The 14,837-nt window shown below is 37.6% G+C and overlaps 1 protein-coding gene across 3 annotated transcripts in view; it reads left to right on the plus strand.

The window, feature by feature from the left end:
* LOC136836517 (ADP-ribosylation factor-like protein 4A) overlaps positions 1-14,837 on the plus strand; it is a 219,447-nt gene that overhangs the window by 196,118 nt on the left and 8,492 nt on the right. For 2 of the 3 annotated variants that reach the window (XM_067100895.1, XM_067100896.1), the window contains exon 3: positions 11,675-11,918. In XM_067100895.1, the coding sequence (XP_066956996.1) occupies positions 11,784-11,918 (135 nt within the window). In that variant the 5' untranslated portion in view covers positions 11,675-11,783. Of the gene's footprint in view, positions 1-11,096; positions 11,125-11,674; positions 11,919-14,837 lie in introns of those variants that run through there. The other variant, XR_010852414.1, reaches the window with a different exon arrangement.

The raw sequence follows: 14,837 nt of genomic DNA on the forward strand, positions 1-14,837 counted from the left end.
CTATTAAAGCTTGGCCTCTGAATCTAGTTATCAGTTATCTCTCTAATCATCTCCTTGTATGGAATGGAATGGAAAATATATGGTCTCTGAAACTATCTACAGAAACTTAGGAAAAAACTATACACTTAATTAAGGAAGAAATGTTTGTATTTCAAAGAGAAAAAATAGATAAATGATTGGCGTTAAGAAGCTGTGTAATAAATTTGTGTAATAAATGAAAATAAATGAACAGATAAATGCCAGTGAGAATTGTTAAATTACTGAGCACTACCGTAAGAATGTCCATAGGCGGCTTCCTGAAAAATGGAAGCCACTGGAGTAATGATTAAGGTTTTAGCATAGAACAGAATACAGGATTCAGGCCGAGAGCCAAGCGCTGGGAGCTGCGAGGTCATTCAGCGCTGAAATGGAAACTGACAGCAAAAAGGTTTGAAATGTGCTACAGGGGGAAAACCTCGCAGTCGCATTTCGAATCCCTTGTTAGGAGAGGATTCACGAAAGGAAGATGGAAGAAAGAGAAAATGAACGGAGGTACAGTAAAAGGATCGAAAGGGGTTGCAGCTGGGGGCCTAAGGATGGGACGCTGCAAGGAACTTTAAATAATACCTACAGCGCACCGCACGAGGTTCACTGACGGCACTAACCCCCTGCGGGATGATTATGGTTTTGGTCAAGAGGAAGAACGGATTAGTTTAGGCTTGGAGGAACCGCAGGAAAAGGAGATTACAATTCAAGGTCGCTGAGATTTATTTATAAATAATGGAAATTCTTCCTGACCCTCGGCGCGACTTAATATTATCTCCCGAGTTTCAGTAATTAGAGGGTGAACGAATACGGGACTCATGATATCATATTTACTGGAGCTAATCTCATTATCGACATCAAACATCAATTAATCCTTTGTTACTTTCGATAATCTAGTAATTATTTTATGAAAATTGATGCAAGACATTCCTACTATATATGTAATATAAATAAATAAATAAATAAATAAATATATATATATGTGTGTGTGTGTGTGTGTGTGTATACACGTGTGTAAATTATATATATTATATATATATATATATATATATATATATATATAATATACATCATATAAATATTATACTGTATATATTATTACATATATACATTATAAATGTATATATATATATATACATATACACACGCACACATATATAAAGAAGAGAGAGAGAGAGAGAGAGAGAGAGAGAGAGAGAGACTGGCGCAGATAAACACTGTTGATCCTTAGCTGCTTCGTGGAGGATTACAAAGTTTTGGGCTTGCAGGACAGTGTGGATCACAGTTCCAAGAAACAAGAGAGGCTGGGAACAGGATCTGCAAAAATAACGAGAATATATACTTGCAGGACTACAGAAAGTGATCAAAACATTATACGTCCGATTTTAGTCACTGATATTATTGCTGACAAGTTGTAATCTACTTATTAATTTAGTCATTTATTATTTTTTTTCTTTTCTAATAAGTGAGCTCTCCTCTTTCTGTATTTCTCTTTACCTCCTCTTGCTTCTTCCTCACGAACACCATATTCTTTAAGTTCCTCGTTGGACGAGTCGGTAGAGTTCTCGGCTGGCACTCTGCTAGGCCCCCCGAGTTCGAGTCTCCGACCGGCCAATGAAGAATTAAAGAAATGTATTTCTGGTGACAGAAATTCATTTCTCGCGATAATGTGGTACGGATTCCACCAATAAGCTGCAGGTCCCGATGCTAGGTAACCAACTGGTTCTTAGCCACGTAAAATAAGCCTAACCTTCGGGCCAGTCTCTAAAGAGGCTATTAATCAGCTCAGTGGTCTGGATTAAACTAAAGGTATGCTAACTTAATTTAACCATATTCTTTGAAGGTTGAATTTTGAGCTGTCAGTTCCTCTGTGGGCTTTTGGTCTTATGTTCCATATGAATATGAGAAATAAAAAAGAAAATAATTCCAAATAACAAACACTGATGCACACAGAAATAAACAGCAATTTAAGAATCCCAACAATGGGGATTCTGACAATATCTAAATTTCGCACGAGTGATGTACAATATTTTGACTTGAATCAAATAAGGCTTCGGATAAGCGTTTTCAATTGTATGTTTTACTACAATTCGTAAATGCATTAAGGCTATGCTGTTTCCAATGTCTCTATGGGTTTCTTTTTTTTAATCAGTCACGAAAAATAATAAAAACCTTGGATACGAATCTGTTTGGCTTTTCAGTCAAAGAACATTACTGCTAGCTGGTCATTTATATTCTTCTTAATTGTATTTGGATGTCCATTGTAGCTGAGATCAATATTGACCAATACTCTTTTAATTTACTACGATACAATAAACATGGTTCTTTGTTACTTATCATTATCAGTAATTAGTGGAAGAGTCATCAGCTTTTCTGTGAATGACACTAACCTTACTCAAAACGGTTTTTGTTAATTAAAAAAAATCATCACTCATCAGAATTATAACGATTCTTGTACCACAGCGGCAAATACCAGGAAAATTTGGACATCAGCCTACTAAGGATAACCTTTTCATTCATCGCCGAAAAGCAATCAATAATACATCAAGGACTCAAATCAGCGAAAAATGAATATTGACCGGCCCTCCACGAAGTCTACGGGATTTGCCCGCCGTGTTTAGTCTTTGAATAGCACAGGGAGACTCTGCGCATGCGCCGTCGATCATTCATCCCTTTCAAGAAGAGAGATTGGATGTTGATTCATAGATACTCGTATTGACTCTTTAATGAATCACAAACGAGCGCTTCAAAGGGAATGGGGCGGCAAACTCCGACCATTTTCAAACATCAAAAATGAGTTTTGCAAAGGACCGGCCAACCTTGAAACGCAGCGGCATTGCTTTGCTGGCACAACAACGTTGTTGAACTCGAAAACAGGCTGACATTTTGGGGGACGCTAAACGATTGCCCCATCGTGCGTAATAACAACTGTATTAGGATCTGTTTGTATTTCGCTTCTGTTTTCTACTTTTTTTTTTATATACTTTTCTGATTTTCCATAGATCGCCAGGCCGCTGGGTCCGCCTTCACACAAACTGGGGCGCGGAAATGATTGATTTAATGCTATATACTGGCGTTGCGAGATCTATGGTTATCGACGTAAAAAAAAAAATAAGATATTGGAAAAATAACCTTTTTTTATCTGGTCCCAAAAAAATAAAATTTCCATTTAGTAACAATGCAAACGGGAGTCAAAAGTACTATAGATGTTGTTACCAAAAATACTTTACTTTACAACTGCCAATTACTTAGAAAATCCTGATTATGGATATTCCTCGATGGCAAAATAAGTTCCTGGATCATTTCCTTTTTACTCTGCAAAACACTGGCGGTTGATTCAATGCTACGCTCTGGCGTCACAAAAAAATATGGCCTCGGTACTGAAAACAAGTTTTTTGCCCAAAAATAACTTGCTATAAAAATCCTCAGTGTTTATTTAATACTGCCCAAAAATAACTTGCTATAAAAATGCTGCGTTTATTTAATATTGCCCAAAAGTAACTTACTATAAAATGCTGTGTTTATTTAATATTGGCCAAAAATAACTTGCTATAAAAATGCTGTGTTTATTTAATATTGTCCAAGAATAACTTGCTTTAAAATGCTGTGCTTACCTAATAGGCTATTGCCCAAAAATAACTTGCTATAAAACGATGTGTTTATTTAATATTGCCCAAAAATAACTTGCTATAAAATGCAGTGTTTATTTAATAGTGCCCAAAAATAACTTGCCATAAAATGCTGTTTACTTAATATTGCCAAAAAATAACTTGCTATAAAATGCTGTTTATTTAATATTGCCCCAAAATAACTTCCTTTAAAAATGCTGTGTTTTCTTCAATATCACAAACTGGCAGCGCCAAAACTACGGTCACCAGCAACGAAAATATTATCCTGTAATATTATACAAAAGAAAACCTTAAATATTGACTGAACACAACTTACTGGTATCATAACTACGGTCATCAATACCTGACGGTAAATTATTATTAGTATAAAGAAGCGACTCTCATTCTAACAATATCTAACCTAACCAAATAACATACAGCATAACCTAGCCTAACTAACCTAACCCAACCTTTCCTTTTGTAAAAGGTCTTTCCGTCACGGAATCCCGGTTGACAGTTTGGCCAACATGAGAGAAACTGACACCAAAATTCCGGAGAATTTTACCACTTGAGTTGCACATGAAGAACATTTGATCTGATGTATAAACTGGCGTTACAAATGACCAAGACATTACGATATAACTTGTAATGCGAAACGATAACAATTGTCTCCTAATAACACAAACTGGCGTCACATCCACCCTGGTCATCTCTCATGAAACACTTTTTATAAAATATTGTGCTTATAACTCCAGTCGCTTAACCTAACGTAACATGAATCCTCGAAGGCTTCTTCCTGAAGCTTAATTTTGATCCTTCCTATTCTGATGGGACCATAAGCTTCATCACAACGTGCGATGCTCTTACAGCATATATATGTATTCTATATTAAAGCTTATATCCACACTTACCTTGTCATCTTGAGGTCATACATAATCACTGTGTATTCTGAAACCATTAGAAAGAAAAACTGTTACAAAATAATCACCAAAATATCCTTCATATGTCTGAAAAGCGTTTTTCAAAATTTTAGGCAGTCGATAATGAAAAAAAGGGGGGGTGTTATTTTTATCTTTATCTTGTTTGCATGTCAAATAATCAGGGTAGGAGAGATTTAGAGACTAGATTTCACAGAAACTCTCTAAATATGTGATCAATCACAAAGTATGCTCTCTTGACCTAAATCCCACCCGTACAGTATTCCATCCAGGTCCGTAAACAAATTTTACAGATATCTTGCTGACGAAAAAAAAAATGAGAACCCCAACAAACAGACAAAACTCCGTCCGACGTCGCTGGTGGAGCCAGTGTAAATATAGAATTTAGGCCAGAGGCCTAGCGCTGGGACCCATATGGTCATTCAGCGCTGAAAGGGATACTGATAGTAAAAAGGTTTGAAAGGTGTAACAGGAGGAAAACCTCAAAGCACTTGCAATGTAAAACAATTGCTAGGAGAGGGTTGATAGCGAGATGGACGGAAGAAAATATGAATGGAGGAGGAGGTACAGTCAAAGGAATGAAAGGGGTTGCAGCTAGGGGCCGAAGGAAGGGACGCTGCAAAGAACCTTAAGCAACGCCTACAGTGCACCGCGGTGAGATGCACTGACGGCACCACTTCCCTACGAGTGAATACGAGAGATAACATTGTGACGGAAAAGAGAAAAACGACACGAACAAGATATTAAAACGTTCAATAGACACAGCTATCATAGCCGCGTCAAAGTGGCTATAAAACTAAAAACCGCTCTACGCAACGTGCGGCTGAAAAATTGAAGTGTGATAGATGCGCCATCTAGACAATGGAGAGAATTGGCGTGGCGCGCTAGGCTGTCATAAATGTTAAAAAGTAAATGTATTCAGTCACCCGTTTTACTTTGTTGTTGGGGAACCGTGTGTGTTTATAGAACTCTATAACACGCCTAAATTACGTGTTGTAGAATTCTATAACAGGCCTAAATTACGTGTTGTAGAGTTCTATAACAGGCATAAATTACGTGTTGTAGAGTTCTATAACACACGTAAATTGCGTGTTGTAGAGTTCTATACCACAGGTAAATTACGTGTTATAGCGTTCTATAACACAAGTAATTTACGTTATAGAGTTCTATAACACACGTCAATCACGTGTCCAATACAGTTTTATGTTACGTGTGCGGAAACTGCGTATAGAGCTCTATAACACGTAATGTGTATAGGACTCTATAACACACGCAAATTAAAATAAAAGGCGTCTAGTCGTTCTAGCTATCGGTTTTTCCAGGGAAATCTATCCTAATAATAATAATAATAATAATAATAATAATAATAATAATAATAATAATAATAATAATAATAATAATAGTCTTTATTTCAGCTCCAGGGCCATATACATGGAATATACAAGGCAGAGCCATTAATCAAAACCCCATAAGCCAAATATAAACCAAATTGCAAATTTCCACAGTTCTGAAACTGCAAAATCCTGCTGAGATAAAAGGGACGGATGAAAATTTGGATATTACTGATTCTGTTCCTCTTAATTCGGAGGACAAAAGCGTATTACATCCCCCACTCTTAAAATTAGGCAGGGGATGTTAGGACATATACTGTAGATATGTAAGTCTATTTTCCTTTTAGGTTTAAAACTCAGAATTTGGGGGTTTCAATAAAAAGGGAATTGTGGATTTTTGGTGGAGGACAAAAATTAAAATAGATTCGACTTCGATTTAAACATGTAAAGATTTAAGATGATGAAAGCGGATGAACTTAGAGCACTATTTAAAACATATGTATCCCTATAACTACGAAAGGGATCCGGAAAATAAATATCCCTAAAACTACAAACTGATCCGGAAAATAAATATCCCTAAAACTACAAACGGGTCCGGAAAATAAATATCCCTAAAATTACATACGGACCCGGAAAATAAATATCCCTAAAACTACATACGGATGTGGAAAAAATGTATCCCTAAAACTGCAAACGGATCCGGAAGATAAACATCCCTAAAACTACGAACGGATCTGGAAAATGAATATCCCTAAAACTACAAACGGACCCAGAAAATATATATCCCTAAAACTACATATGGATCCGGAAAAGAAATATCCCTAAAATTACATATGGATCCGGAAAATAATATCCCTAAAACAACAAACGGATCCGGAAAATAAATATTCCTAAAACTACAAACGGATCCGGGAAATAAATATCCCTAAAACTACATATAGATCCAGAAAATATCCCTAAAACTATGAACGGATCCGGAAAAAAAGGTATCCCTCAAACTGCAAACAGATCCGGAAAATATCCCTAAAACTACATATGGATCCGGAAAATAAAAATAGATCCCCAAATGCATGAAGCCGCCATACATTTATCATCGGTCTGGACGTTAAAGCCTACAATTTCCGGTGAATCACTGGGAACAATGCATCGTTACACCGGGCATCGTAATGGCGAGAAAACTCGGGTAATCTGTTAAATAAAGGCAATGAATTTGTTCCGCTTACGGACTGGGGACTTTGCATCGTGGTTAGGAACGTTTTTTTTTTTTCTTTTACTGGAAATGGATGAATTCGACTTCAACAGGTTTTACACAAACACGTACACACACACACACAGACACACACATTATATATATATATGTATATATATATATATATATATATATATATATATATATATATATATATATATATATATATATATATATATATATATATATATAATATAAACAAAATCCACGGAAGAAAGTGAAACTTTTGACTTACTTATATATTCATCACGTTCCATATTTTCGTGATTCAGTTGTACACACACACACACACATATATATACACACATACATACATACATACATACATACATGTTTGAATATATATAAATACATATGCACATACATATATATGTGTATGTACATATATATATATATATATATATATATATATATATATATATATAATATATATATATATATATATATATATATATATATATATATATATTATATAAATCAGAGTGATCAAAACGGCCATCGTGTCTGGAAAACGAGGAAGACTGAAAGTGCTTATAGACGGAGAGATAAAAGACTGATAGGGATGCAGAGAGAAGAAGAATCAGCAAGATTTATAAAAAAATATTGAATAAATCTCGTAACAACAAAAGCGCAAGAGAAAGGAGAGTGAAAGGAAAACCACATCATTGTGAGAGAGAGAGAGAGAGAGAGAGAGAGAGAAATGCGTCACAGGAGGTACCGCTGCGTTTTGGATAATAAACCTTTGACGAGCGGCAGCCATCCACTGCGTAGTTTTGCCACTCCGGTCGTATTTAAAACACGGCGAACTCACCCGAAAGCCAAAGCCAAAACTAATTAGACAACCGTGAAGGATTATGCCTAATAAAAGACAGCCAACGATGCAATGCTGCTTAAAAATCCCATATCCCGTGGCCTTAATATTCCTGACACATTTCCCATCTTTTAATATTTGAACCTACATACGTATTTTTATTTTCATTTTTTCATACATCTGCGTATCCTTGTGACAAGCACAGATTCATACTAATGTTTTGCTTTGTCTTAACGCTGGAAATGATTCAGTGTTTTCAGCTGCAAAAATGGAAAATGAAATGAATTTCGGTCGAAGCTTCCTCGACTTAATTCAGTTGTATCTTGGGGGGAACCAGACCGCACAAGTAATAAGTGAAATGATTCTCCCTCTTTCTCTCAAGCAGGATCTTATTTAATAGTGGGAATCAAATGTGAAGTGTCCCTGATTTCTCTCTCTCTCTCTCTCTCTCTCTCTCTCTCTCTCTCTCTCTCTAATGCTGAGAAGATTTGGTTTGTCTCATTATGCTAATTTTTTTTTCTTAAATTATACTAAAGAAAATTCAACACCTCACTTTCCCCTCTTCTTTATCCTTAAGTAAATCTGTCTCGTGCTGAAGACTTTCTCTCTCTCTCTCTCTCTCTCTCTCTCTCTCTCTCTCTCTCTCTCCTTAACAGCTGTTCCTTATTCATCATCAGTCTAATTGCATATTCCTTCCACGCAGTCTTTCCTTCCCTGTCAGGCCGGGTTAATAAAACAAAGTTGTGTGAGACACACGAACACAGGTGGCATGTTCCTCCTCCCAGGGATCATAATATCTCCAAAAGGAACACCAAGTAAATAAGCAAACAAAGAAACAGCTTTGAACTTTTATTTCCACGAATATGACGCTTTCGGAAATTGCCGTTTGCTAAAACGTGTGAATATTAGTGACAGAAGCCTCACGTTCTAGTTTCTGCAAGGTGTACATTGAGAACACTGCGACGTACGTAGCTGAACCAGGTTGCAATGCTCTTCGTTTTGAACAGTGCTCTGGGACCGTAGCAAAATTTTCTTTATTTAGGTGGTACATAGAGATACATATTCATATGCATATGTGAATTTATGTATATATATATATATACAACATACATAGATACGTACACACTAACATACAATCATATATACGTGTGTGTGCATGTGTATATGTATATATATATATATATATATATATATATATATATATATATATATATATATATATATATATATATTTATATATATATATATACATATACATATATACTGTATATATATATATATATATATATATATATATATATATATATATACATATATAAATTACATACATAGGTAGATAGCTAATCGTGTATATGCACGTATACTGACAACCGTAATTACATAAAGAAAAACTGTTCAAACGGCAAGACTTTGAACTAAATCAAACTGTAATGTACATATAAAATAATGAAACAAGTTTTTCTCGAACGAAGGGAGAGAGAGAGAGCAACAGAAAGTCTCACCATTAATAAAATTGACAAGGAACAACTGATAAAGACTGCAGAATGAAACATGACACAAATATCAAACGACGTATATAAACATATACCTTTTTACCATCGGCTTTAGCGCACAAAGTCATACCATTACCGATCGCTATTAAATGCATTGCTCTTTAGTCATTACCGCTGCATTGTGCAACGCTGCCAGTGACGTCACCCTTTGCAACTGCATTTCACGGCGAATTCTTTGCCCCGGTTTCGCCTTTCGGGTCAGGCGTGTTAACGGCACGCCCGAACAACCGGCTTATTATTGACAGAACAAAAGTGTTGATGTTTAGGTGGGGGAAGAGTTTGTTGTTCGTCATATGACATTTGGCTTTTGGAAGGTATTCTTAGCGTTGCCGAGCGGGTAAACACTTACATCATTATTATTATTATTATTATTATTATTATTATTATTATTATTATTATTATTATTATTATTATTATTATTATTAAACGAACACTTCTTTTCAGTTTTTCTTCGAAGATGGAATGAGAAACCTGGCAAGATTCTTTCATGTGTGTATAACTTGCTGGGCCTTGAACCAGCCTGACTACCCCATCTCTCGAAAAAGGGTCACAGTTAGGACCTGACAGTACTCGAGATTAAAAGTAATATGTAAATATTTACCAGTAGACAAGTTATACACAAGAATCCTGTGGGTTTCTCTTTCCATTATCATTATTATTATTATTTCAGTAGATGAAAAACCTATTCACATGAAATAAGCACACCAAAGGGGCCTTGGACCTGAAATTCTTTAAGCTTCCGAAGAACGTTGGTTTCAACCTCTCACCGCAGACTCCACACTGCAGCAATAACTGATCATGATACAGAGCCCGCGATTTTTCATCGCCCTGGGGGAGACGCGAACCCACGACATCAGAGTGGCACGCCACGACACACCACTATACCAGGGGACCAGCCCAGGGCGATGGAGAGATCACCACCGATTTACCAGAAGGCTGGAGTAAAAATCCTCCCTTTCCGCCCATTGTCTCTCAGTTCGATAGGATTCTTAAAGGCAGCGCAGGATTAGGGCACGATTACGCTTGGAAGAATTCCGCAGTCTGATTGGCCAATCAACGACAGCAAAGAAACTGAAATATATTTCCGTTTGGCGTAGGGTACAACCGCCCCTATCCGTTTTTCCTTTCCTTTTTTTTTTTCTACGATTTCCAGCGGTGAATAACAATGAGTCAATAAGACCCGAATTTACAGATGTTTATCCGTGCCTATACGCTCATAGGACAGGGAGTGAGAATGCAAAAAAACTTTCACAATATACATATATAACTGTATATATTATACATATATATATGCATGTGTGTGTGTATGTATATGTATATATATATATATATATATATATATATATATATATATATATATATATATATATATATATATATATATATATATATATATACATATATATATGTCGCTTAAGCCACTAAATATCGAATGAGCCATATTATATATATATTCCGATATTTATCATTTAAAAATTCATGAAATACAAAGCGTGTCATATTAAGCTTCATGAATCAATGGTTTGACCAGTCGAATGGAGCCGAACTGGAAAAGAAACTATAGTATTAACAACGTGTCGAGGGGACCAGCTTCCTAATCTGAGAGGAGAAGATCCCGGCGGTCCTCACCGACGGACGGAATCCATTTATCACTTTTTGGAAAAATTCCCCCAGGTGCGGTGAAAGGCTTCCGGAAAACACACATCGGGGATATTCCCGAATGTATGGTGAGTGAATGGCAGGGAAACCTATTACAGGGACAGATTTGAGGGACACACAGGTAGGGAAATCTACAGGTTACAAGGGGAATCTATACACACAGGTAAAATCTACAGGTTACATGATGAAAAACACACAGGTATATATATATATTTATATATATACATACAGATGGTGAGGACACACAGGTACAGGTTATATATATATATATATAGGTATAAATCTACAGGTTACAAGGGACAGATGGTGAGGGACACACAGGTAGGGAAACCTATTATAAATGGTGAGGAACACACAGGTGGGAAATCCCAGGTTACATGGGAAGCCACAGTAGGGAAATCTACAGGTTAAATGCAGATGGTGAGAACACACCTACAGAAAGAAACACAGGCATACAGGTTACAAAGGGACAGATAACAACGCCGTCACTCTACTTTCCAGGGGGGAAATCCAGCTTACAAAGGAAGATCTGGGACACAGGGGGGCCAGGACAAGACAGATCAGGCCACACAGGCAGTGGCGATGTCCCAGGTACACCCAGGTTACACAGATGACGGTAGAATCGTGGGAAATCTACAGTGGTGATGGACTCTACAGTCGACATGGAGAGACACAGGTAGGGAAATCTACAGGTTACATGGGACAGATGGTGAACTACACAAGACAGATGGTGAGGGACACACAGGTAGGGAAATCTACAGGTTACAAGGGACAGATGGTGAGGGACACACAGGTAAAGGTTACAAGGGACAGATGGTGAGGTAAGAGAGGTTAGGGGACAGGGTGAGGGACTAGGGAAACTACAGGTTTGTATGGGGTATTGATGGGACAGTGAGGGACACACAGGTAGGGAAATCTACAGGTTACATGGGACAGATGGTGAGGAACACTACAGGTAGGGAAATCTACAGGTTACAAGGGAAATCTACAGGTTACAAGACAGATGGTGAGGGACACACAGGTAGGGAAATCTACAGGTTACAAGGGACAGATGGTGAGGGACACACAGGTAGGGAAATCTACAGGTTACAGGGGACAGATGGTGAGGGACACACAGGTAGGGAAATCTACAGGTTACAAGGGACAGATGGTGAGGGACACACAGGTAGGGAAATCTACAGGTTACATGGGACAGATGGTGAGGAACACACAGGCAGGGAATGGTGAGGGGACACACAGGTACAGGTTACAGGGGACAGATGGTGAGGAACACACAGGTTAGGGAAATCACACAGGTAGGGAATCTAGGTTACAAGGGACAGATGGTGAGGAACACACAGGTAGGGAAATCTACAGGTTACATGGGACAGATGGTGAGGAACACACAGGTAGGGAAATCTACAGGTTACATGGGACAGATGGTGAGGAACACACAGGTAGGGAAATCTACAGGTTACATGGGACAGATGGTGAGGGTTTTACAAGGGACAGATGGTGAGGGACACACAGGTAAGGAAATCTACAGGGACTGCAAACACATTTACAATTTCAGATGGTGATGGTTTTAGACAGATGGTGAGGGACTAGGGAAATCAGTTACATGGGACAGATGGTGAGGAAACACAGGTAGGGAAATCTACAGGTTACAAGGGACAGATGGTGAGGAACACACAGGGTACCAGGTTACATGGAACAGTCTCCAGGTTACAAAGGACAGATGGCGAGGAAACAACTGGAAATCTACAGTTACATGGACAGATGAAGTTCTAGAGAAGATCCAATGCAATCTACAACCCAGATAATGCTATTCCATGGGACAGATGGTGCATTTTAAAATCTACAGGTTGATCTATTTATCCATTTGGGATTAATTTGTTTTGGGTCTTTTTACAGATGGTGAGGGAACACACAGGTAGGAAATCTACAGGTTACATGGGACAGATGGTGAGTTCCAGGTTACAAGGGACAGATGGTAGAGGACACACAGGTGGGGAAATCCTTACATCTTGGTGTGAACACAGGTAGGGAAATCTACATTAAAGGACAGATGGTGAGAGACACATATTCTTTGGGAAGCTTGGATGAGGTCAATGGTGAGGAACACACAGGTAGGGCTTTTGGTCACACAGGTAATGGTGTTCATCTTTTGGGAATAATAACAGGTAAAATCTACAGGTTAATGGGAAGATGGTGAATACACACAGGTAAAATCTAAGGTTAATACAGATGGTGAGGAACAATAGGTAGGAAACTAATAATAATAAAATAATAATAATAAGGGAAGATGGTGAGGAACACACAGGTAGGGAAATCTACAGGTTAATGGACAGAAGAAGAACAGAAGGGACACACAGGTAGAAGAAGAAGAAAAACAGAAGAAAAGGGACAGATGGTGAGAAAACACACAGGTAGAAATCTGGGACAGATGGTGAGAAAAGAAATCTACAGAAACACATTTACAATTTCTATGGTTTTAGAAGAGAGGTCCTTAAGAAGAAGAAGAAGAACTTCAGCTAGAGAAATCCAATGCATTAAACCCTATTATTCCCTTGAATTTTAATACACAAGAAACTTCTTTGGAAGTTGGATTTCAGGGGTGAGGCTTTTTCCTTAGGTGTTCATCTTTTGAATAATAATAATAAGGACACACACAATAATAATAATAATAATACAAATAATAAGAAGAAGAAGAAGAAGAAGAAGAAGAAGAGAAGACCACTGAAATAATGAATTAAACACAAAACGCTCAGTATCAAGAGATAGAAATTCATACTTTAAAGAAATAATCTTAACACGAGAATAAAGAACCAAGATGAAACGAAGTTCAAGAACCTGACAAACGGAGCTGCCTACAGGTCGCGAACTTCGAATGGCGAAACTTCAGAACTTCAGCACTCCCACGAAGTTGAAACGTCTCCGCCGCAGACATTTCGTCTCTCGGTTATGAAGTTCAGTCGACTAAATTGAAAAATCTCCGATCGGGTAACGTCTGCACGATAAAACTTACGGAACCTGACGCAAGTTTGAATGAATCTTTTTCGAGATAAGGCGCCAATAAACCCAGGTTATTATTATGCGCGTCGATAATTACGTGGAAAATTGCTCCAGATAAAAATAAAAGGATTTTAATAACGTCAGGAATACTCTACTAACAGTGTTGATGGAACAAGCAGAGAGCTTGTTAAAACAGGTGAGATCAAAACACAATACTCTATTTATAAGAGAGAGAGAGAGAGAGAGAGAGAGAGAGAGAGAGAGAGAGAGAAATCAAATTTTTCATAAAGCAAAGAGAACATATTTGAATGGAATAGGCTGACAGAGTCTATTCCGTAAACAGAGAGAGAGAGAGAGAGAGAGAGAGAGAGAGAGAGAGAGAGATAAAATTTTTCATAAAGCAAAGAGAACATATTTGAATGGAACAGGTTGACAGAATTTATTCAGTAAACAGAGAAGAGAGAGAGAGAGAGAGAGAGAGAGAGAGAGAGAGAGAGAGAGAGAGAGAGAGAGAGAGAGAGAGAAAATTTTTCATAAAACAAAGAGACCATATTTGAATGAAATAGGTTGACAGAATTTATTCAGTAAACAGAGAGAGAGAGAGAGAGAGAGAGAGAGAGAGAGAGCTCCTGCATTCTACCAGCGAGGCAGAGCGCCCTGAAGGCGATGC

Source organism: Macrobrachium rosenbergii, chromosome 56, assembly GCF_040412425.1.
Source record: "Macrobrachium rosenbergii isolate ZJJX-2024 chromosome 56, ASM4041242v1, whole genome shotgun sequence".
NCBI lineage: Eukaryota > Metazoa > Arthropoda > Malacostraca > Decapoda > Palaemonidae > Macrobrachium > Macrobrachium rosenbergii.